The sequence below is a fragment of the Ranitomeya imitator genome, chromosome 5, assembly GCF_032444005.1.
Source record: "Ranitomeya imitator isolate aRanImi1 chromosome 5, aRanImi1.pri, whole genome shotgun sequence".
Classification (NCBI taxonomy): domain Eukaryota; kingdom Metazoa; phylum Chordata; class Amphibia; order Anura; family Dendrobatidae; genus Ranitomeya; species Ranitomeya imitator.
Window position 1 is genome coordinate 503,689,063 of NC_091286.1, and position 25,442 is coordinate 503,714,504.

General features: G+C 45.2%; 1 protein-coding gene across 1 annotated transcript in view; it reads left to right on the forward strand.

Annotated features, from left to right (window-relative positions):
* The window catches only part of PLCH1 (phospholipase C eta 1), a 451,824-nt gene that overhangs the window by 24,062 nt on the left and 402,320 nt on the right, over window positions 1-25,442 (forward strand). The window contains exon 2 of the mRNA XM_069727462.1: window positions 21,747-21,859. Within this exon, the coding sequence (XP_069583563.1) occupies window positions 21,775-21,859 (85 nt within the window). The 5' untranslated portion in view covers window positions 21,747-21,774. The remainder of the gene's footprint in view (window positions 1-21,746; window positions 21,860-25,442) is intronic.

Consider the following 25,442-nt stretch of genomic DNA (forward strand, 5'->3'; position numbering starts at 1 on the left):
GGGGTCGGTGGGCCCTGAGTCGGTGCAGGGAAGAGGCAGTGAAGAAGGAACCAGTCTGCTGCCTCTTCCCTTTTAACAGCGACCGGTAATAGGTAGCGGCGGCTACCTGGTGTAATACCGCCGGTCTGGAGGCACTGGGGGATGGCGGCGGCGGCCGCCGATAGGAAGGATGAAAATGGAAGCAGCGGCGGCTGCGGTGACACCTCCGATCCCTCCAGGAGCCGGCGGCCAGCATGGATGCAGCAGATAATGGCGGCCGCATGTTAGTGCGCAGGCGCGGCGAGATCACTTCCGGGTCAGCGCAGGGGCGCCTGGGACCGGAAGTTAGACGCTGCGGGCGGGCAATTTAAACAGCTGAGCAGCTGGGAATCGCTGCTCAGCGATCTATCAGCCATGAGTGGATCAGAGCAGCCTGCAGAAGAAATTCTGCAAACCGTACAGAAAAAACGTCTGCAGCAAAACCCGCAACAGCCTACTCGGCGTCACAGCTCTGGATCACAACGTAGCAGAGGCTCCAGTGGATCCAGGAGGAAGACAACGGTTCTAATAGAGGACGCATCCCCAAGACCGGAACCGGTATCTTCCTCATATCAGGAGGGGTAAGTGGACTCCGTGCAAGTGCATTTTCTAAATAGGGTTTTATTATGTCCCTAGGGAAAGAAGTGTACGGGGAAATCTAAGCACAAGGTGTGTGCAATCTGCAGCGCAGATTTACCGGTCACGTGGGTCAAAAAACTCTGTGAAATTTGCATAGAGAGAACTTTAAGCGAAGAAACCCCAAGATTCGCATCAAGCCTTAAAAACCTAATTAAATCTCAGGTGGAAGATGCGTTAAAAAAGTGTAAAAAAAAACTTAAAAGGAAACACAAATCAAGACGTAAATCCCCGGATTCTAGTTCCAGTGAGGAACACAGTATCCAATACAGCTCCGATAGTTCCCTATCCTCTTCATCATCCTCAACATCATCAGAGAGTGGTCGTAACTGTTTCCCTATAGATGAAACAGACGCGCTAATAAAAGCAGATAGAACGACTATGGGGCTAGCAGACACCCGGTCTGAAAAAACAGCAGAAGATCTTATGTTCAGCGGCTTAGAGCAGAGGAAACGTCGGGTATTTCCGCTGAATGAAAAGATACAGGCCCTGATAAAAAAAGAGTGGAAGAGGCCTGACAAAAAAGTCCTCCTAGCTCCAAAAAGAAAATATCCATTCGACGACCCTGCGTGCTCCTCTTGGGGAAAAGCACCTAAAATAGATGTCATTATTGCGAAGGCCTCCAAGAAATTCGCGTTACCCTTTGAGGACATGGGTACCCTTAAGGATCCAATGGACAAAAAGGCTGAGGTGTTCGTGAAAGGTTCCTGGGAAGCAGCTAGTGGGGGTTTAAAACCAGGGATAGCCGCTACATGTACGGCAAGAGCATTGATGGTGTGGCTGGACCACCTTGAGTCTCAACTGAGAAATAAAACCTCACGGGAAACAATACTGGACTCCGTGTCGGTAATGAGGGGTGCAGCTGCATATTTGGCAGACGCTTCTATAGATTCGGTGAGACTGACGGCAAGGTCAGCTTCATTTTCAAATGCAGCCAGAAGAGCATTATGGCTCAAATGTTGGCCGGGGGACCGACAAACTAAGGCAAAACTATGCTCAATACCATGCGAAGGAGAATTCTTGTTTGGGCCTACCCTAGATGACATCCTCGAGAAGGCCGTAGACAAAAAGAAAGCCTTCCCAGGTTTTCTTAACCAATCCTACAAACGGCCCTTTCGGGGTAGGAAGTTTATGCGTAGAGGCCCCCAAAAAAACAAAAAGAAGGATGGGAAGATAAAAGGTTTAAAGGCAGAGGCTTTATGTTCAATAAACCTGACAACAAGAAGCAATCCCAATGAAGGTGCGCCCCAGGTGGGGGGAAGACTGACTTACTTCCTTCAAGCCTGGGAAAAAATATCAGGGAGCGAGTGGACACTAAATATAATAAGGACTGGTCTAAAATTACAATTTCACACGGTGCCACGCAACCACTTCGTGATAACACCACGGAGGAAATCAGAGATCGAACAACTGGCCCTACAAAAAGAGATATACAGTCTCCTTGCAAAACATGTCCTTCAGGAGGTCCCACAACAAGAGGAAGATACGGGATTTTATTTTCCTCTTTTCCTCCGAATGAAACCAGACGGAACATTCAGGACAATAATAAACCTGAAAAAATTGAACAAATATTTAGTGACCCCGAGTTTCAAAATGGAAACAATAAAAACCTGTGTCAGATCCCTTCATCCGTCTTGTTTCACGACTGTGGTCGATCTAAAAGACGCATACTATCATGTGCCCATCCATCCCAGTTACCAGAAATACCTCAGAGTGGCGGTCATGATGCAAGGGGAACTGAAACATTATCAGTTCAGAGCTCTCCCATTCGGCCTTGCTATAGCCCCGAGAGTATTTACGAAACTGATGGCGGAGGTGATGGCCCATATAATGATCTCCTGATAGTGGGAAGTTCTGCACACCATTGCATTCAACCGCTGGACAAGGTGATGATAGCCTTGTCAAATCTGGGTTGGATGTTAAATCTAGGAAAATCCAGACTTATTTCAGTACAAATACAGCAGTATTTAGGAATAATGATAGATTCGACAAAGCAAGTATGTCGTCTTCCGGGGATGAAAGTCACCAATATGATAGAACTAATAACTCAGATAAGAATATCTCCAGTCATCACTTTATGGAAGGCAATGTCTGTGTTAGGGTCAATGACAGCCTGTATGCCAGCAGTCCAATGGGCCCAGTACCACTCCAGAGATTTCCAGTGGGAGATACTAGAAGCACAGCTTTGGTTAAAAGGGGATTTAGAGAAGCGCTTAAAAATCTCCTCACGAACAATATGTTCTCTAGGTTGGTGGATAGACCCGACCAACTTAACTAGGGGGGTTCCATGGGTATGGCCAGTTTCGATAACCCTAACCACGGATGCGAGCCCATGCGGCTGGGGGGCTCATTTAAAAGATTAAATTGCCCAAAGCCCTTGGTCAGAAACAGAAAAACTCTGTTCATCAAATATGAAAGAGCTCTTGGCGGTAAAATATGCACTCGAACACTTCCTGGTTCTCCTCCGTTCCCACCATGTGAGAGTACTGTCAGGCAACAGGGTGGTGGTGGCATACCTCAATCACCAGGGGGGAACAAGGTCCCACTCTCTGATGGAAGTAACAAAATCCATCCTGACATTGGCAGAAGCCAATCTATCTTCTCTGTCAGCCCTTCACATCAAAGGGACAGAGAACCAGACGGCAGATTTCTTGAGCAAAACACAGTTAAAGCAAGGGGAATGGGAGTTGAACCAGGAGATATTCAACCGCATTGTAGCTTACTGGGGAGTACCGGAAATAGATTTATTCGCAAACTATCTAAACCGGAAAACACAGGCGTTTTGCTCAATCGACCCACGGGGGAACCCAGTGACTCTAGATGCTTTCCTAATTCCCTGGAACTTCCAACTGGCCTATGCCTTTCCTCCAATAGCATTGATTCCATTAGTTCTGAAGAAAATCTGGGAGGACAGGGCGAGAGTGATTATGATAGCCCCGTTCTGGCCAAAGAGAGCGTGGTTTCCGTGGTTACGCACGATGTCAGTAACAGAGCCATGGGTTCTCCCAGACATTCCAAATCTTCTACACCAGGGGCAAATAAACCATCCACGAGTGGAAAACCTACACATGACAGCGTGGAATTTGAGAGGGAACTTTTAGCAAAGAAGGGTTTTTCCTCAAATCTAATTACAACACTCTTGTCCAGTAGAAAACCAGTAACTACCAGAGCATATGGCAGGGTCTGGAAAAAGTTCCTCTCTAATCTAAATGTCAGTGTGTCAGGGAAAATCCCAATTAAGGAAGTGCTTGAATTCCTTCAGAAAGGGTTAGAAAAAGGGTTAGCAACAAGTACCCTTAAGGTCCAAATTGCTGCATTAGGTGCCTTATACAACTGTGACCTAGCAGGGAATCACTGGATAAAAAGGTTTGTAAAAGCCTCAATTAGGTCTAAACCAGTCATACACCACACTTCGCCTCCCTGGGACCTAAACCTGGTACTTTCTGCCCTCACGAAACCGCCTTTTGAACCGTTATCTCAAGCTTCCTTAAAGATAATCTCCCTGAAAACCGCTCTCTTGGTAGCATTAACCTCAGGCCGCAGAATTAGTGACTTGCAGACTCTCTCAGCTTACCCGCCTCTAACTCAAATACTAGAGGATAGAGTGGTCCTTAGGACTGACCCGTCTTACTTGCCCAAGGTGGCATCGCGCTTCCACAGATCCCAGCAGATATCCTTGCCGTCGTTTTGCCCTAATCCCAAAAACGAAAAAGAAAAATCCCTACACACGCTAGATCTTAAGAGATGCTTGACCCAATATATAACAGCCACAAGGGAGTGTAGGAAAGGTAGGTCTCTGTTTGTTTCCAGGGTCCGAATAAAGGGCATAAAGCGTCAAAAGCAACATTGGCGAGATGGGTAAGAGATGCCATCACTTTAGCATACGCCTCGTCCAATGAAGTCGCTCCAGAAGGGATTAAAGCTCATTCGACCAGATCGGTATCGACCTCTTGGGCAGAGCGGGCAGGAGCATCGATTGACCAGATATGTAGAGCAGCCACTTGGTCTTCCCCCTCTACATTTTTTAAACACTACCAACTGGATCTATCCTGTTCTTCAGACTTAACTTTTGGTAGAAGGGTGCTGGAGGCAGTAATCCCACCCTAATATATATTCTATGAAATTCTCTCCGTGGTGCCGTCATGGGGGTAGGAGAATATCGTAGTTACTCACCGTTAACGGTATTTCTCTGATCCCATGACGACACCCGTATATTCCCTCCCTTTCACGTGTGGGTGTGCACACTAATAATATTTAGTCACGAGGTGTCGCCAAAAAATAAAGAAAAAAAAAAAGTGAATTATTGTGTTGTTTAATAACCATGTAAGTTACAGCTAAAGTCCTGTCAAGGCTCTATAAACCAAACTGAGGTGGAAGAGAGGTCCCGCCTTTTTAACCTGTGGGTTTCCTGTCCCTGAGGGCGGAACACTCTCTCTCCGTGGTGCGTCATGGGATCAGAGAAATACCGTTAACGGTGAGTAACTACGATAGTCTATTCTGTGCCCACTCACTTTTCTCCCCCATACTGTCTTCTCACACTATTCCCCTCCCTCCTCATACTGTCTCCTCTCACATCCCTCCTATTCACCAAACTGTCTCCTCATATATTTACCCCTCACTTTCTATACTGCATGATCGCCTGACTCCCTATACTGTGTCTGCACACATCCCATCACCCTCACTCCCCGTACTCTGTCCACATACATTTTTCTCATCGCTACTCATACTGTGTCCGCATACATTCCCCCCTTCGCTCCTCATACTGTCTGCACCCATCCCCCATACTGTTTCCTCAGATATGCCCCCCATTCGCCTGTACTGTTTCCTCATACATGCCCCCAATTCACCAGTACTGTTTCCTCATACATGCCCCCCATTCTCCTCTACTGTTTCCTCATATATGCCCATTATTTTCCTCTACCCCACCCCATCATTGCTCTCTTCACCACCTCCATCTTTGCCTTCTCCACCACCACTATCATTACTTTCTCCCCCACCACCCCATAATTTCCCATTCCACCACCTCCATCATTTCCTCCTTTGCCTTTTCCACCATATCCATCATTTTCTCTTCCCCCACCATCCCCATCTTTGCTCTTTCCACCACCATCATCATTGTCCTTTCCGCCGCCATCACCATACTTGCCCATTCCACCACCTCCATCATTTTCTCCCCCTCCAATATCATCAGTGTGCTTTCCACCACCACCATCCTTGTCCATTCTACCACCTCCATCATTTCTTCCCCCCCTCATTATTGCCCTTTCCACCACCTCCATGATTTCCTCCTCCCCACCATCATTGCATTTTCCCCCCACCACCATCATTGCCCATTCCAATTTCCACCTCCATCATTGCCCATTCCACCTCCATCATTGCCCATTCCACCACATCCATCATTTCCTCCCCCCCTCCATCCCAATTATTGCCCTCTCCCGTCTTCCCCATCATTGCCCTTGCCTCTCCTCCCGGTGTACACACACACACACACACACAAAACCATTTACGTCTCTGCACAATCACCCGCAGCGCTACGCATGCATGCACAAACACACACACATTGTGTACAGTATAATGGCCACACCTAGTTACTCCTACACACGCGGCTGAGCTCCGTGCACCTTGCACACACCCAGTTCCACTCCGTACACCTCGTACACATATGGCTCAGCTCCATACACCTTGCACACACCCAGTTCCACTCTGTACAACTTGTACACACACTGCTTAGCTTCATGCACCTTGCACACACACGGCTGCGCTCCATACACCTTGCACACACCCAGTTCCGCTCCGCACACCTCGTACACAAACGGCTCAGCTCCGTATACTTCATACACACACGGCTCCGCTCCATACACCTTGCACACGCCCAGTTCCGCTCTGTACACCTCGTACACACACACGGCTCCACTCCGTATACCACGTACACACACGGCTCCGCTCCATACACCTTGCACACACCCAGTTCCGCTCCGCACACCTCGTACCCACACGGCTCCGGTCCGACATACCCAGCTCCGCTCCATACACCTTGCACACACGGCTTCTGCTCTGTACACCTTGTACACACACGGCTCTGCTACATCCACACAAACCACTCCTGACCCCACACAAAAGCTTACCCTCATCCAGCACCGAGCACCATGACAAGCAGCAGTGTCCTGCACTACACGGAGGCCCTTGATCATGTCTACTGAATCCTCCCCTCCTGTGACCTCATCACAGGTCCTGTGCGCACAGAGCTGCAGCAGCAATAGCTGCGGTGTGCGGCTCTCTGCGGTGGAAGGGCTCTGCTGCGGGACAAGTGCAGTCCCACCCAAGCCTCCTTGGACTGCCGCATCATCAGGCGGCCCGCTAGCGCCCCCCTGTCGGCTGCGCCCTGGGCACATGCCCCGGCTGCCTCCCCTGGATACGCCACTGGCACTCAGACCAATGTTATCCTGTGGGCTATGCAGATGTGCAATTTTTTTGTCATGCCCATTCTGCATGAGGAAAGAAATCACAGCATTCTGCAAGTAGTTCACAAAATTAGGATCACGCGTATTCATACAAATCTATCGGTGCGTGTAAAACATTGGACTGCACTCGCATGTCATCTGAGTGCAGTCTATCTGCAGACTTGGATAACGGAGAAGATGGAGAAATTACGTTCTTCATCTGCTCTTCACCCGTGATGCGATTATCTCTTGCTAGGGAATTAGATCACACTAAGATGACACTTGGCTAAAACTCTGATTGTGTCATTAGCATAATCGGCCTTCTAACCACAGCCTAAAGCGAGAGCTGTAAAGCAACTTTGACTGCGACACAGGTTGTGTGGCCAAAGATTGTTCTTTGCGTTGCTGCGTTGCAGCGTGATCCAGGTGACCCACAGGATACTGCAACAAGCAAGTCAGAACAAGTTGGATTTTTTGCAACTTGCTTGTTGTAGTTGCATTACCTTGCAAGTAACAATGGGACATCATGCACCTGTGACCCATTGCGATGTAGCAGTGAAATCGAGCAATCTTTAACTCCTTCACCTTTGTCGCGTGCAAAGTTATAGGTGCTTCTCACAAAATTAGAACATCATCAAAAAGTTCATTTATTTCAGTTCTTCAATACAAAAAGTGAAACTCATATGTTATATAGAGTCATTAGAGTGATCTATTTCAAGTGTTTATTTCGGTTAATATTGATGATTATGGCTTACAGCCAATGAAAACCCAAAAAGTCATTATCTCAGTAAATTTGAATACTTGATAATACCAGCTTGAAAAATTATTTTAAAATGCGAAATATTGGCCTACTGAAATGAATTTAGCATCAATTACTGCATCAATGCAGCGTGGCATGGAGGCGATCAGTCTGTTGCACTGCTGAGGTGTTAAGGTACCTTCACACATAACGATATCGTTAACGATATTGTTGCTTTTTGTGACATAGCAATGATATCGTTAAGGAAATCGTTGTGTGACAGCGACCAACGATCAGGCCCCTGCTGGGAGATCGTTGGTCGCTGAGGAAAGTCCAGCACTTTATTTTGTCGCTGGATCTCCCGCTGACATCGCTGGATCGGCGTGTGTGACACCGATCCAGCGATGTCTTCACTGGTAACCAGGGTAAACATCGGGTTACTAAGCGCAGGGCCGCGCTTAGTAACCCGATGTTTACCCTGGTTACCAGCGTAAACGTTAAAAAAACAAACACTACATACTTACCTTCAGCTGTCTGTCACCGCTCTGCTTTCCGGCTGACCGGCGCTGACAGTGCAGAGGAAAGCAGAGCGCCGGAGGACAGACAGCTGAAGGTAAGTATGTAGTGTTTGGTTTTTTTACGTTTACGCTGGTAACCATGGTAAACATCGGGTTACTAAGCGCGGCCCTGCGCTTAGTTACCCGATGTTTACCCTGGTTATCGGGGACCTCGGGATCGTTGGTCGCTGGAGAGCTGTCTGTGTGACAGCTCTCCAGCGTCCAAACAGCGACGCTGCAGCGATCGACATCGTTGTCGGTATCGCTGCAGCGTCGCTTAGTGTGAAGGTACCTTTATGGAAGCCCAGGTTGCTTTGATAGCGTTCAGCTTGCCTGCATTGTTGGGACTGGTGTCTCTGATCTTCCTCTTGACAATAGATTCTTTATGGGCTTGTGGTCAGGCGAGTTTGCCGGCCAATCAAGCTCAGTGATACTGAGGTACCAGGTATTAGTACTTTTGGCAGTGTGGACAGGTGCCAAGTCCTGCTGGAGAATGAAATTTCCATCTCCAGAAAGCTTGTCGGCAGAGGGAAGCATGAAGTGCTCTAAAATTTTCTGGTAGATGGCTGCGCTCACTTTGGTCTTGATAGAACACAGTGGATCTACACTAGCAGATGACATAGCTCCCCAAACCATTAGGGTATGTTTCCACGTTCAGGAAACGCGTTTTTTTTACGCAGCGTTGAGCCGCAGCGTCAAAAACGCAGCGTCCAGATGTTACAGCATAGTGGAGGGGATTTCATGAAATCCCGTCTTCACTATGCATTAAAAGACGCATGCGGCATACCCACGAAAACGCACATGCGGCGCGTCTGTTAAGAACGCATCATGTCCTTACATTGCAGAAACAACGCAAGGACAGTGCAGGTGACCTGCCAGTGACCTCAGGTGCTGATTTGGTCCGGATTTTACCTGTATAAAATCCTGACTAAATCCTGATGCAATCCTGAGCTTGGAAACATACCCTTAGGCTATGTGCACACATTTAGGATTTCTTGCGGAAATTTTCTGCAAGAAATCCGCATGCATTTTTCTCGCGTTTTTACTGCATTTTTGGTGCGTTTTTTTTGCGGATTTTTCCGGAGGTTCCCAATGCAATAATATACTGGGAAATCCGCAAAATTAATGAACATGCTGCGTTTTTTACAGCGATGCGTTTTTTCGCGTTTTTATAGCGAAAAAAAACACACGAAAAAAACACAAAAAATCTGCAACGTGTGCACACAGCCTTACTAATTGTGGAAACTTCACACTAGACCTCAAGCAGCTTGAATTCTGTGCCTCTCCGCTCTTCCTCCAGACTTTAGGACCTTAATTTCCAAATTAAATGCAAAATTTACTTTAATTTGAAGACAACACCATGGACAACTTGGCAACAGTCCAGTTCTTTTCTCCTTGGCCCAGATAAGACGCTTCTGGTATTATCTATTGGTCATGAGTGACTTGACACAAGGAATGCGACACTTGTAGCCCATGTCCTGGATACGTCTGTGTGTGGTGGCTCCTGAAGCAATGACTCCAGCAGCAGTCCACTCCTTGTGAATCTCCCACAAATTTTGAATGGCCTTTTCTTAACAATCCTTTCAAGGCTGCGGTTATCTCGGTTGCTTGTGCACCTTTCTCTACCTCACTTTTTCCTTCCACTCAACTTTCCATTAATATGCTTGGATACAGCACTCTGTGAACAACGAGCTTCTGTAGCAATGACCTTTTGTGGCTTACCCTCCTTGTGGAGTGTGTCAATGACTGCCTTCTGGACATCTGTCAAGTCAGCAGTCTTCTCCATGATTGTGGAGCCCTACTGAAACAGACTAAGGGACATTTTTTAATTCTTAGGAAGCCTTTGCAGGTGTTTTTTGTTAATTATTCTAATTAACTGAAATAATGACTTTTGGGTTTTCATTGGCTGTAAGCCATAATCATCAACGTTAACAGAAATAAACACTTGAAATAGATCACTCTGTAATGACTGTATACAGTATATGAGTTTCACTTTTTGCATTGAAGAACTGAAATAAATTAATTTTTTGATGATATTCTAATTTTGTGAGAAACACCTGTATCATCTGGTAGCTCCTGCCAAAGAGTGAATCAAATTTTGGAGTGATGAGATGCTTCTAAAGTCCAGTATTGTGCCTATTTCTAGAATAACGACGTCTGCAGAGTCATGGTTTTTTTACCTCTGGACTCTATAATTTTGCTGCCGTATTCACAGCAGAGCTATGCTTTATTCACAGGAGACGCATATATTTTGATTGCTGCATATCTTGTATCTTCTGTTATTGCTTATATTTACAGGATATGGGGGAGACTCGCGTATGTTTTTAATTGTTCATGTGTGTCAATAAAGTTACCTATTCTTATATTACCAGTGGTTGTGCATATCATACAGTGGTTCTTTTTTTCTGGTCGTTTTCACATGTGTTGCCACTGATATTGCACACCCATGTCATTATCATTATTATCGCTGTAGTGCGCCTTGTGTACATTATTTTGCTTTAACTATTTCTAGATGAATAACAACAATATGAACAAATAATGATATACAATCATTGCACGGCCAGCTCTACCCTACCTACTGTAGCCTCACCCATCCCTTGTAGATTGTGAGCCCTCGCGGGCAGGGTCCTCTCTCCTCCTGTACCAGTTGTGACTTGTATTGTTCAAGATTATTGTACTTGTTTTATTATGTATACCCCTCCTCACATGTAAAGCACCATGGAATAAATGGCGCTATAATAATAAATAATAATAATAATAATACAATATTTTAAATGGAACAATACCTAACTATATGATTTGAGTTGCTCACCATCATTGTGCTTACTCTTTTTGCAGCTACTGTATGTGTTGAATTAATCTTGTAAATCAATATTTAATCCTCTTAAAAAAAACAAAACAAAACTGTAGGTCACTAGAGTGGGCCCAGGGAGTCAGGTCTAGATGATAGTGACTGTCCTGGGAATGGTGAGACAGGCTGTAAGCTGAGAACAGGGCCACCTGTTTCTTTTAACTACTTCAAGGCTTCAGTTTCTCTTGACCTGGATTTCTATTCACCTGGTACAGGTGTCCTTCAATGTGAGCCCAGGCTTCACCAACAGATTGTGAGACTCCTCCCAGGAGCAATAAGTAGATTAATCATTACCATAGGTGGAGGTAATAGAGTGACTATTATTCTACCCATGCTTCTGGGAGAAATTCCCAGCCAAACACCAATAATGAGGACTGACGGTAGTTTTACTAAATATGTCACTTATTAATAGACATTGCTTTGCTAGTAGCAGCTAAAATGTGTCTGCATCTGTGTAATAATCCTTCACCAGACAAACATTTGTTCAATATTTGGCCAACTATGGCCAATTACAGTGGCATGTAAAAGTTTGTGCATCCCTGGTCAAAATTACTGTTATTGTGAACAGTTAAACAAGTTGAAAATGAAATGATCTCTAAAAGGGCTTAAGTTAAAGATGATACATTTCCTTTGTATTTTAGGTAAAAAAAAAAGTATTTTTTTACATTTACAAAATTACAAAATGGGCCGATAAATGTTTTGGCGCACTGCATGGTTAGTATCAAGTAGCATCCTCTTTTGAAAGTATCACAGCTTGTAAATGCTTTATGTAGCCAGTCTTTCAATTCTTGAGTGAAGGATTTTCATCCATTCTTCCTTGGAAAATTCTTCCAGTTCTGTGAAATTCTTGGGTTGTTTTGCATGCACTGCTATTTTGAGGTCTAGCCACAGATTTTCAATGATGTTTAGATCAGGGGACTGTGAGGGTCACTGTAAAACCTTCAGCTTGCGCCTTTTGAGCAGGGCTGTGGAGTCGGAGTCTGATCCCATTTTGGTGGAGTCAGAGTCGGTGTCATGGAAATTGGGGAGTTGGAGGTTTGGCTTATCGACTCCACAGCCCTGGTATGAGGGAGTTGGAGTCGGCGTCATGGAAATTGAGGAGTCAGAGGTTTGGTTTACCGACTCCACAGCCCTGCTTTTGAGGTAGTCTATTGTGGATTTTGACGTGTGCTTAGGATCATCCATTTGTAGAAGCCATCCTCTTTTCAACTTCCGCTTTTTTACTGATGTTGTCATGTTTGCATCAAGTATTTGTTGAAATTTCATTGAATCCATTCTTCCATCTACCTGTGAAATGTTCCCTGTGCCATTGGCTTTAACACAACAGCAAGGCATGATTCATCCACCCCCATGCTTAATGGTAGGTAAGATGTTCTTTTCCTGAAATTCTGTGCTGTTTTTTCTCTACAAATACCATATATACTCGAGTATAAGCCGACCCGACTATAATCCGAGACCCCTAATTTTGCCACAAAAAACTGGGAAACCTTAATGACTCGAGTATAAGCCTAGAGAGGAAAATGCAGCAGCTACCGGTAAATTTAAAAAATAAAAATAGATACCAAGAAAAGTAAAATTAATTGAGACATCAGTAGGTTAAGTGTTTTTGAATATCCATATTGAATCAGGAGCCCCATATAATGCTCCATACAGTTTATGATGGGCCCCATAAGATGCTGCATATTAAAATGTGCCCCATATAATGCTGCACAAATGTTGATTATGACCCCATAAGATGCTCCATACAGACATTTGCCCCATATAATGCTCCACAAATGCTGATTATGGCCCCATAAGATGCTCCATACAGGCATTTGACCCATATAATGCTCCACAAATGCTGATTATGGCCCCCTAAGATGCTCCATAGAGATATTTGCCCCATATAATGCTGCACATGGCCCCATAAGATGCTCCATAGAGATATTTGCCCCATATAATGCCGCACATGCCCCATAGAGATATTTGCCCCATATAATGCTGTACATGGCCCCATACTGATATTTGCCCCATATAGATATTTGCCCCATATACTGCTGCACATGGCCCCATAAGATGCTCCATAGAGATATTTGCCCCCATATAATGCTGCATATGCTGCACATTGCCACATAAAATGCTCCATAGAGATAACTGCCCCATATAATGCTGTACATGGCCCCATACTGATATTTGCCCATAAAGATATTTGCCCCATATAATGCTGCACATGGCCCCATACAGATATTTGCCCCATATGCTGCACATGGCCCCATAAGATGCTCCATACAGACATTTGCCCCATATGCTGTTGCTGCGATTAAAAAATAAATAAATAAATTACCTACTCACCTCTCAGGCTCCCGGCACTTGCTATATTCACTGGTCAACGTTCCACCGCTGGGCACCGCTGTGTCTTCCGCGTTCTCTGCATTGATGCTTAGGCAGAGGGCGGCGCGCACAGGAATCGTGTCACTGCGCCCTCTGACCTGAGCGTCAATGCAGAGGACGGGGAAGACGCATCAGCGGCCATCGGTGGAACAGGGAACAGGTGAATATCGCACACTGCGTTATACTCACCTGCTCCTGGTGCGGTGCAGTCCCTGGTTCTCCGAGCGTCGGCAGCTGCTTCCTGTATTGAGCAATCAAATGACAGTAATGAATATTAGGCTCTACCCCTATGGTGGATCATTGTTGCCAAAGAGTTCTCTTTTGACCTCATTGGTCCACAAGACTTGTTTTCAAAATGCATCAGGCTTGTTTCGATGTGTGTTATATATATATATATATATATATATACTTCTGATGCTGAATTTTATGGTGAGGGCATATTTGTGCAGGTTTCCCTGAATAGTAGAACAATGTACCACAAATCCAGTGTCTGCTAAATGTTTCTGAAGATGATAGTGAAGAAGCCACAACCCTAACAGGCTAATTAACTTTCACCAAGGTTCCAGACCTTATCTGAGTACACAAATCTGCAAGGGTGCCCAAACTTTTGAATTGGCCCATTTTCCTATATTATATACATACACATAAAATACTAAGAAAATGTGTCCTCTTTAAGATAATTTCATCTTCAACTTGCTTAACTGTTCACAATAACAATAATTTTAACCAGAGGTGCACAAAGTTTTACATTCCATTGTATATGGACTACAAGGTCTACAAATACAAATGTTGATGTGCCTGTTGCTCTGTGACACTGCTCTATAACATTTCCCAGGTCCTCTCTCGGTCTCCTCGATTCCTATTACGGCAAGGACTCCTCCTAAGCGCCCTCCATTTTGTCTGAAATGCTTTAAATTGTTTTGGAAACAGCGAAAGTCACAACATTTTTGGTCAACTTTGAAAACTCACAAGAAAGTTGTGCATTGCTGAGTGGTTTAACTCCGTTTTGTGGCGTAAAACTTATGATGAATTGGTCCCTTTGTGTGAAATTGAAGAAATAACACTGTACATTAGGAATCATAGAATTATATGCATCCAAATTATCTGTTACGTGAATCCAAAGTATGGTTGTGTGGATGACGCTTTAATCATTGGTATCTACCAAAAGAGGGCTCGTATTATACTTGAAAAATCTAGTAAAGCAAAAGACAGTTTATAGGAAAATAGCCCATGGTGGTCATTGGCTCCTCCGGTCTCAACAATTAGCATTCTGCCTTCTGCAGGGTGGCCATACAGCTTAGTTGTTCCCAAAGCTCATAATAAAATGTCTAATATGTGCAATATTGCATTTAACCCCTATGTGCTGTACAAATGAGGCTCCTCCATCCAACACCTGTCCATCGGTGAAGCTTTGGTGTGTGTGTGGCCGTCACTGTGACGGCACAAGGCAGGAGGGTGGTGGGATTATCCGGTAATTAAACCATACAATCACTGAGCAGAGCAGCTTGTGTGTAATTGGCAGCATTAGATAGATCAGACCCTGCTAATTGATAGAGGCTGATCACATCAACGTAATCTGCTGGGAATTGATATCATTAAGGTGAAATGTTGCCAGATAAACATTACGTTGATTGGAAGGCTGGAGGAGATAAACTTGGACAGGATCTGTCCGTCCCATCCAATTCTTCTTTCACTTGAGAACAGACCCCTGCTTGTCTTATCACTCAATGCACATTATTCTCCATTTATACTATATGATTTTTAAGCCCATCAATGAATGGATTTATGTCAGTGATCCATGCAGCAAGCTGGAAATTTTTTGTGAGAGCCTTGCATTAAGCAAATCTAATAGTGGCTCCATTTCCCACTAGATATCTTGCATACTCTTATGACGGTTTTTATGGTATATTTAGTAGATCGAGGGTGGTAATGTCACGATGGGGGCAGGCTTTGCAGCGTTGAGAATCTCTCCCCCCATGTGTTCACCCACCTGTCCACTCTCTCTTTCCCATGTGCTGATCTCTTCTTTGACCTATCTACCCCATGTGCTCTCCCCCTTGTCTGCTCTCTCTCTTCACCACTGTGCTGTCTTCTTCCCTCATGTGTTCTCTCGTTTGAGCTGTCTCCCCACTGTGCGTTTTCTCTCTCCCCATCTGCTGTCTTCTCCTCTCATGTCATCTCTTCTTTGACCTGTGTTCCCATGTGCTCTCCCCCTTGTCTGCTCTCTCCACCACTGTGCTGTCTTCTTCCCTCATGTCTGTGTTCTCTCATTTGAGCTGTCTCAAGTGATTCCCTGCTGTAATGTCAGTATTGTTTTTTGCTTCCTCCCCTGCCCAGGAGATGTGGTATGTTCTGTACACGGTCAGACACAGACAATTTTTAAAATGAACTTTCGTTCATGGGAAATTCCCTTTAATGTGACCGGCTTCCTCTGCTTGTACACACGTCACACATCTGCCGCCGGGATCAGCTGAATTATTCACTGCACCTATGCGGAATTCGTGCAGGCGCAGTAAATCAGACCGCCGCCATCTTTGTGCAGACAGATAGCGGCGGTCACATTACAACTGCGCATGCGCTCCTCCTGTACAAAGATTGCGGCGGTCAGTAAATCATTTGGTTGATCCCAGCGGTGGCGTGGTGTCGACGGTGTTCAGCTGGTGGTACCGTGCAAGAGGCTGCGTACGGTGTATACAGTGTGTGTGTAATGCGTACGGCATATACAGTGTGTGTGTGTGGGGCGTACGGCGTATACAGTGTGTGTGTGTGTGCATGTGGTGCGGCGGTGTTCCGCTGGTGGTACAGCGCAAGAGGCTGGTACCACCAGTAGTTTCCATATTGAGATATGCTTCACCTGGGTGTCCCACTATGGAGGTCGTTGAACTTCTGCCACTTGGAATTCTGGGATCCGGACACTTCTGGGCGGAACAGAATGTGAAGACATTGCAAGGTAAGTATATATTAATATCACTGATCTTTTTTTTGTTAATTGCCCTGTGTAAACTGGACTATAGGTTGTATGCAGATTATGCCGGAAATATAGGATTTGCGGACTACAATTCAATGTCTGTGGCTCCATATAAGATGGCCATGAACTTAAGATGCTCCCTCCCCAACCTCCTATGCATGCATGCATGCTTGCACTTGGAGCGCCCCCAGACACAGGGCCACGAGTTCTCGGTACCAGGCCTCTCTGGTTCGGTTCTGAGGCTGTCACGGTGGCTAGACCCGGTCCGCGACCCTGCTAAGGGGCGTCCAATAAAGGTGGTGCAGTCTGTTAGGGGTTCGTGATGCCACCTGTGGTGTTCGGTCAGGGTGACCGACGCTGCTGTGGGGTCCGCTGGGGTGATGGAATGGCAGCTGGATGGTATACCTTCCCACAGGTGAAGTATGTCCCCAGGGCTTCCCAGTAAGGTGGATGGTGATGGTGTGAGGTGCAGTCAATAATGAGGACACAAGGTTGCAGTCTCTTTACCTCTTTACTGTAGACTTCAGGATCCTCAATCCAGAGCACGTTTAACAGGGCTAACTGAGACCGGCCGGTCCGATGGGCACTTCCAGAGTTTCCTTCGCAGATGGAAATCGTTGTCTACCACTAGCGCCTGTGTGTTGTAGTCCTACCCTGCTGAGCATTCGGAATAGTCCTCACAACTGCTGTTCTCGTTCATTCGTTCTCTACAGCTCTCTCTCTTTCTTTAGTTCCAGATGTTACTAGTTTCTCGTCCCCCAGTATGTTTTGGCTAGGACGCACCCGTATGACGGGAAGGCCTGGAGGTCTTCCGGGACCCTAGAGACGCCCCTCTCCCACTGTTGCCCCCTATGTTTTCTTAGGAAATTTAAGGTAGACAGCCAACCTATAACGGACTGTCCTGCGGAGTTCGAAGTAAGGCCTAGAGTCAGTTACTCCCGCGGTGTTCCAGCCACCGGCTACGCGCCTCAGTAGGATGTTGCCTCAATCTCACGGCACGACTCCTACTGGTTCTCCTTTGTGCTTGATCTAGTTTACACTGTTCCACAATATCCTTCCCTTCGTGTCTCTTTCTTAGGATACTGCCACAAGGTAGTGCAGGCGCGGTTCCGTTACGTTCTGCTCTGTTCGCTAGGCACCTGCCAGGTTCCCACGCCTGACAGGGATCCCCCTGTGTCTTCTCCCTGCAACACCCCCTGACACGGGATGTTGCCTGAATCCAACCCAGTCAGCTTCTGACTAACTTCCTCCCCAACCCCTAGTTTTACCAGTGTGAGGAGTGGCCCAATAAATAAAGCCTTTTTCTCCCCCTAGTGGCCGGAGTGTGAAGTGTAATGTGTTCTGGTGATACCTGGTCAGGAGAACTCCTTTAGTGCCATCAGACGTACCATCACTCCCCTTAGTGGCAGAGAGTCATACTGTAACGACCAGATCTCTGGGGTGCTGCACACTTTTTTATCCAAGAGGTAGACTGGTTTCTTTCAGACTCCTGCCTATCTGCCGGCAAATCTAAGAATTGGTCTTAAGGTACCGTTACACTAAACGATTTACCAACGATCACGACCAGCGATACGACCTGGCCGTGATCGTTGGTAAGTCGTTGTGTGGTCGCTGGGGAGCTATCACACAGACAGCTCTCTCCAGCGACCAACGATCAGGGGAAGGACTTCGGCATCGTTGAAACTGTATTTAACGATGCCAAAGTCCCCCTGCAGCACCCGGGTAACCAGGGTAAACATCGGGTTACTAAGTGCAGGGCCGCGCTTAGTAACCCGATATTTACCCTGGTTACCATTGTAAAAGTAAAAAAAAAAAAAAACAGTACATACTCACATTCTGATGTCTGTCACGTCCCCCGGCGTCCACAGGGTTAAAACTGCTTTCGGCAGGAGCGCTGCTAATGCACGCGCTCCGGCCGAGAGCTTCCCTTCACTGACTGTCAGCGCCGGCAGTAACAGTGGTGACGTCACCGCTGTCCTCTGCTTTATGGCCGGCACTGACAGTCAGTGCAGGGAAGCTCTCGGCGGGAGCGCGTGCATTAGCAGCGCTCCTGCCGAAAGCAGTTTTAACCCCGTGGACGCCGGGGGACATGACAGACATCAGAATGTGAGTATGTACTGTTTTTTTTTTTTTACTTTTACAATGTTAACCAGGGTAAATATCAGGTTACTAAGCGCGGCCCTGCGCTTAGTAACCCGATATTTACCCTGGTTACAAGTGAACACATCGCTGGATCGGCGTCACACACGCCGATCCAGCGATGACAGCGGGTGATCAGCGACCAAAAAAAGGTCCTGATCATTCCCCACGACCAACGATCTCCCAGCAGGGGCCTGATCGTTGGTCGCTGTCACACATAACGAGATCGTTAGCGGGATCGTTGCTACGTCACAAAAAGCGTGACGTTGCAACGATATCCTTAACGATATCGTTATGTGTGAAGGTACCTTTAATCCTTTCACAACCAGGCATTTTTCCGTGACTGTTTTTTCTTCCCTTTGTTCCAAAAGTCATAATTTTTTTTTCTGCCAATAAAGCAATAAAAGCTTGAATTTTAACAGCACTAGTTGTAGGTATGAAGGACACCAGTCATTTTACCAAATAATGTACTGGAAAATGTAAAAAAAAAAAAGTCAAAGTACAATGAAATGGTGAAAGACCCCTGTTATTCCACCATTGTTTTGGGGCTTTTGTTTTAGAACTAGTGATGAGTGAACATGCTCGGGTGACGTCTTATCCGAGAACGCTCGGCTGTTATTCGAGTATCTTGCAGTGCTCATCTATTATGTTAAGGTCCGTTCGGCTGCATGATTTGCAGCCGTAAGGCAGCCTGAACATATGCGGGAATAGCGTAACTAATGGGCAATCCACACGTGTACACCAAAATTGCTCTAAAATGTTGTGACCTTTGGTGTTCTCATACCATTTTGACCCAGCTCTGACTACATTAGCGGAGCTGGGGCCGGACAGGTGTGAGTCAACTCTTGACTTTTCAAATTGATTACGAGCAGTAGCGCTTGCTACACCACCCTTACTCCATTCCACAACTTAGGTTTGTGGTGAGGTGCACTCCAATTTTCAGGCACTCCTGATTCATTAAGAAGCTCTCACCTCTTACTGAATAAGCGCCTATCGCCAGCACACTCCCTCATCAAGACTGGCATGAAAATGGCTATCCTTCATAAATCGGGTCGCATGACTTTTTAATTGTATCTGTACTCCACTCTGTGCGTGCGCTGAGGCAGGAGCTCTGCACTTTTGTCTCACGAGATACACACTTTTCAGTTGTCTTTTTAAGTGAATGGTTTGAGTCTCAGGACATGGATGGATCCACACTGATCTGCAGACTTGGAAAGTGCTTACAAAATATGTATAAAAGCAAAAACCCATTGAAAATGTAGTTACTCTCTAAGTGGTGAAAAAAATTTTCAAACATTAGCAAAAAATAATTGTTTGTGTCGCCTTGTACTGAGACATACTAATGTTTCCATTGATGACGGTCTATGAAGGCTTGCTTTTTGCGTGCCGAGCTGCTGTTTATCGGTAGCATTTTGGGTTACGCATAACATTTTGGTGAAAGAAAAAGAAAATCGCAATTTTGACATTTTGGGTTTTTCTTTTTTTCTTCATCATCTGAGTTAATTCAGTTTTATATTTTCAGAAATCAGACTTTTACATACCTGGCAATATCAAATTAATGTCTTTTTTTTTGTTAGTGCCCCCCTGGGGAACTTAAACCTGCGATGGTCTGACCACTTGTTCTGATTACTGCAATACCACAGTATTGTGGCTTATAGTTAAAATCGAGGTGTCCTATGATGCCCAGCTTAGAACTGTGCTTCACAGAAGTACCGATACGGCAGCTATGGGGACCTTCAGCAGAATCTGGCTGCCATAGTAATCCATTGGCATCTTGTGACGCCTTACAGTGGGGGTGCGATCGGTACACTGAACGATTCTGTGCCTTAAATGCAACTGTCAGAGACTGATAGTGACATTTTAAGGGGTTACCTGCAGCAATCGTAAATTAGCTCTGATAGCGGCTGCTACAGCCAGATGACAGCTGTGTAGCACAGCCTATATCTGCTGGGTACTGTACAGGCTCAGTTGCTTGCCCTGCTCCACACATAAGCATCTGGCATGGGAGGTTCTGGTATGTCGTATGTGGGGAAGAGGTTTAGGACTGTTTCAGAAGTCCGTAATAGTTTGTCAGCACAAAATGACTGTTGAAACCAAGCTCAGGTGCACAGTGTACCACTGGTGTGACTGAATAGTTTACCTTCCCACCTAATTGTTTTCCATATATTTCTGCTCTCTTCTGGTAGAGATAGATAGAACACAGAAAATGGAACAAAATGTAAATTCTAAAAAACCCATAGGGTGTGATTAAGGTAGTTAAAACTCATCCACTTTGCACTTACAATACTGACTTTACATTTGGAATCTGCATCTAATAGGAAATGTGTGACCCCTGCCTTACAAGGCTGAGCAGGAGGCCTCCCTATCTGAGCGGGAGGCCTCCCTATGTGAGCGGGAGGCCTCCCTATGTGAGCGGGAGGCCTCCCTATGTGAGCGGGAGGCCTCCCTATGTGAGCGGGAGGCCTCCCTATGTGAGCGGGAGGCCTCCCTATGTGAGCGGAGGCCTCCCTATGTGAGCGGGAGGCCTCCCTATCTGAGCGGGAGGCCTCCCTATGTGAGCGGGAGGCCTCCCTATCTGAGCGGGAGGCCTCCCTATCTGAGCGGGAGGCCTCCCTATCTGAGCGGGAGGCCTCCCTATGTGAGCGGGAGGCCTCCCTATGTGAGCGGGAGGCCTCCCTATGTGAGCGGGAGGCCTCCCTATGTGAGCGGGAGGCCTCCCTATGTGAGCGGGAGGCCTCCCTATGTGAGCGGGAGGCCTCCCTATGTGAGCGGGAGGCCTCCCTATGTGAGCGGGAGGCCTCCCTATCTGCCCTGACAGCACGGCTTTCCCCTATCGGCTTTAATTTGTTAGTGCTTGTTAATAAAAATATGGACTTGATGTCCAACTTAATGCCAGTAAATAGCTGTAGAGTGACATTGGTGCTCCTATATTGTTTGTATAATTGAATGTTGCTGTTCGGCGTAGAGCCGTCTGATCCGTATTTGTAATAACGTCTACAATCTGGTTATGGTGTATCTTTCCTTTCAGAGGAGACCAGCAAGGGAACACAATACAAATGAAAATGAGCTCCTGGAATCCGGAGAAGCCGCGTCCCTTGATGTACTGCAGACACTTCTTGGCCGACAATGGAACGTTTCATGGTAAAGTCAGAACTTTCTTCTTATACTTTTTTTGTTGCAGAAAGAAGCTGCAAGAAAAACCATCTGACTGAGCAGCTCACTGCCCAAAATAGTAGTTATATATTGCTTAATGAGACACTAAAGGTCCAAGGTAGTGGAAAAGCTGTGCAGTGTCAGCAGTACATGGAAGATAATGGCATAATGTATACTTGCCCTGTTACTTCTGGGTGTCCAATGTCTACGATGCTACCCACTTGTGTTCTGTTTAGGACCAAGAGGGTGACTGCATTTCATTTCATTATTTTACATGTATATGTTTGATCATGATCTTGAGCAACTGCTTTAAAGGGAATCTGTTTTCAAACCCTACTTGAGAACAGCATGACGTAGGGGCAGAGACCCTGATTTCAGCAATGTCATTACTGTGCTACTTGTAATTTTGATGAAAAAATATGCTGCAGATCTTCCAGTTCTCTGCTGAACCATGTAAAATTCTGCCCACACCACTGATTGGCAGCTCTCTATTGTACACTGTGCATAGGCAGAAAAAAGCTGCCTGTCACTGGTGGGGTTGAACTACTTGGCAGCAGATTTATTAGTGATAATCTCTTGCTGATAAAACAATGATTTTTTATTAAAACTACCTAAAGCAGCCCAGTAAGTGATACATCACTAGAATCAGTCTCTCTCTCGCTCTCTATCTCTCTCTCTCTATCTGTCTATCTATCTATATATAATGCTGCTCTCAGAATAGGTAGCAAACACTCGGTGACAGAATCCCTTCAAGAACAAGTCTTGAGAACTTTTTATAAAATATTGAGTTCTTAATTGGTGAATCATAGATTTGTTTCCCAAACTTCTACATACAAAATGTATGACTTTATTTGGGCATTCCTCTATATTGTAACGTCCATTCTTCCTATAATTCACATTTGTACTCGAGGTGAAATTTAGTAACACCTTGTAGAAAAGTAAAAAAAAAAAAATCAAACTGAGCATCTTTCCCATTGGTCATTATAGTGTTACATTATATAAAGTTATATATAGTTATATAAAGTTTATATAAAACAGATGTGCATGCTGAGCGTTATCACTACGATATGCATGTGTACAGGCAAGATCCACATGACAAACAGCAGGTGGCAGTACAGGCGCAGCAATAGCACGGGGTGCACACAACATCACTCAGACATTTACTGTTCATTTTCAGTGCAGAACCAAAGCTAGAAAAAATGAGCAAATGCCATGTAGTAAGTAAATGAATAGAAATTGTACATGTAAGCAACATAGGTGTACCCAATCAGGATGGATCCCAAGTCATGTAGTTCACCTCACTAGCTATAAGCACATCTCAAAATAGATAGAGACAGAGGAGGACTGGGGCCTGACTGTTAAGACACCGGAACGTGGAAAGAAAGCCATATAAGCAGAATGCCCAGCTCAAAAAGGGAACCACATCCCTGCGTGTCCAAAGTGTTGTTCTTTTGGTTTTATTCACTTTAAGTAGTTAAACTCATATATATAACCACTTAAAAGACCACAGGCTCAAAAACGATGTCTTGAACAGACTTGGCCCAAGCCACTCCATCTAGCAGATTCCAGAGGTACATTAACCTTCACTCATTAACCCCCTGTACCAGGATCTGCTCTGACAATGAGGTCCCTTGGATTGCTTCCACAGAAGGGCTACTGCCTGAAGAAGCCAAGCAGGGTCAGAGCCAAGAGGTCATGCCAGGAACAGACTCTTAAGAAAAGAGAATGGTCAAAATTCAGTGGTCAGAAAACCGGATCAGGAAATCAGCATAAGCAGGGACTGGAGCATAAGATGGATAGCTAGCAAAACTAATTAACTGGCAGCGAAAGACAGAGACCCAGGGGTTTAAGTGACAGCCCACCCACAGGCAATTACCCCCGTAGCACCCTGATCTGGCGGCACTAAAAGTCCCAGAAATTAAACAGCTAGCTGTGGAAGAAGGTGCTCTAGTCAGATGAGATCAAAGTAGAACATGTTGGACTAAATGCAAAATGCTATGTGTTGCAGAAAACTAACACTGTATCACCCTTCTAACACCATCCCCACTGTCAAACATGGTGGTAGCAGCATCATGCTTTATGGATTCTTTTCTCCATAAGGGTTAGGGAAGCTTGTCAGACTTGATAAGAAGATTGATGGAACTTAATACAGACTGCAAAAGGCTTGAGACTAGGTTAACCTTCCAGCAGGACAACAACACTAAACATATAGCAAGAGCTACAATGGAATGGTTTAGATCAAAGTATTTTCATCTGTCTGAAGGGCCCAGTCACAGTCTAAAGTTAAGTCTCATTGAGAATCTGTGGCAAGACTTGAAAATTGCTGTTCACAGACGCTCTCCATCCAATCTCACTGAGCTAGAGCTAGTTTTCAAAGAAGAATGGGCAAACATTTCAGCCTCTTTGTACAAAGCTGGCGGAGACGGACCCCAAAAGACTTGCAGCATTAATTGTAGCAAAAGGTGGTCCTACAAAGTATTGCCTCGGGTGCTGAATACAAATGCATGCCACAATTTTTGGATATATATTTTTCAATTCTTTAGAAAACCATGTATCATTTCTTTCACACCTCACAAATACTGCCACTTTGATGGTAGATCCTTGTAAAATCCCAATAAAAAACATTTAAGTTTGTGGGTATAATCTGAAATAATATGGAAAAGTTGACAGGGTATGAATACTTTTTCAAGACACTACAATGTTTACAGTGCAAAAAAGGCTGGTAAACCTGGCTTCTTTTGGCTGTCAGTATTATATCATGACCTCACACATTGGTGGTGTAGCAAAAATATAAAAAAAGAGTCTAACACTGCTTGCTTGAAGATATTAATTGCTGGTTATCTGCTCACCCAATGCTCTATTACCTGCTTACATTGTGTTTTCTATCTTGAAATGGCACTACTTAATGGCTTTCTTTTTATATACTCTTTAGTAGCGAAACAAACAATGTTATGCCTCGCATGGAAGGTTTTGAGCTTTGAATTGATTGTGGAGGGACCGGCAGCCTCCTGTGTTCTGTGCTGTGGATTATTGACAGAAAATAAAGTCTGACTCGTAAAACTAGTATTTCCACTTTACCTGGAGATGACAGGATCTATACTTTTGTTTACATAATGGTTTAACATTTAAGTTACCGTATGTGTATTCCTTTACTAACCAAAACAGTAACGTATGACAATGTATACACGAAGCAGTAAGTAATATCCTTTCTCACACATACATGAAACAGAGTCCTCTGTAATTGCACATTACTACTACTACTACTTCTTCTTATAACTACTCTATACTTTCTCTACTATTTAATCTATGTCTACTACAACCAAGGACATGAAATTACTTGTATTAAAAGGTAACTACAAATCTCAGAGAGACAGAAGGATCTGGGAGTATAAACTTATGACAACCTTTGACACTCTCAGTGCAGGAATGAATGTGTCGCATGGATTTATGTCTTTTTACAGCAATTACGGAATGTGCTCCTCAGACCTTGTGGGGGCATCACAACACAGAACCAGACCCCAATCAGAGGACAATAAAACTTTCACACTCCTTCGCTATGAACTGTTCCAAT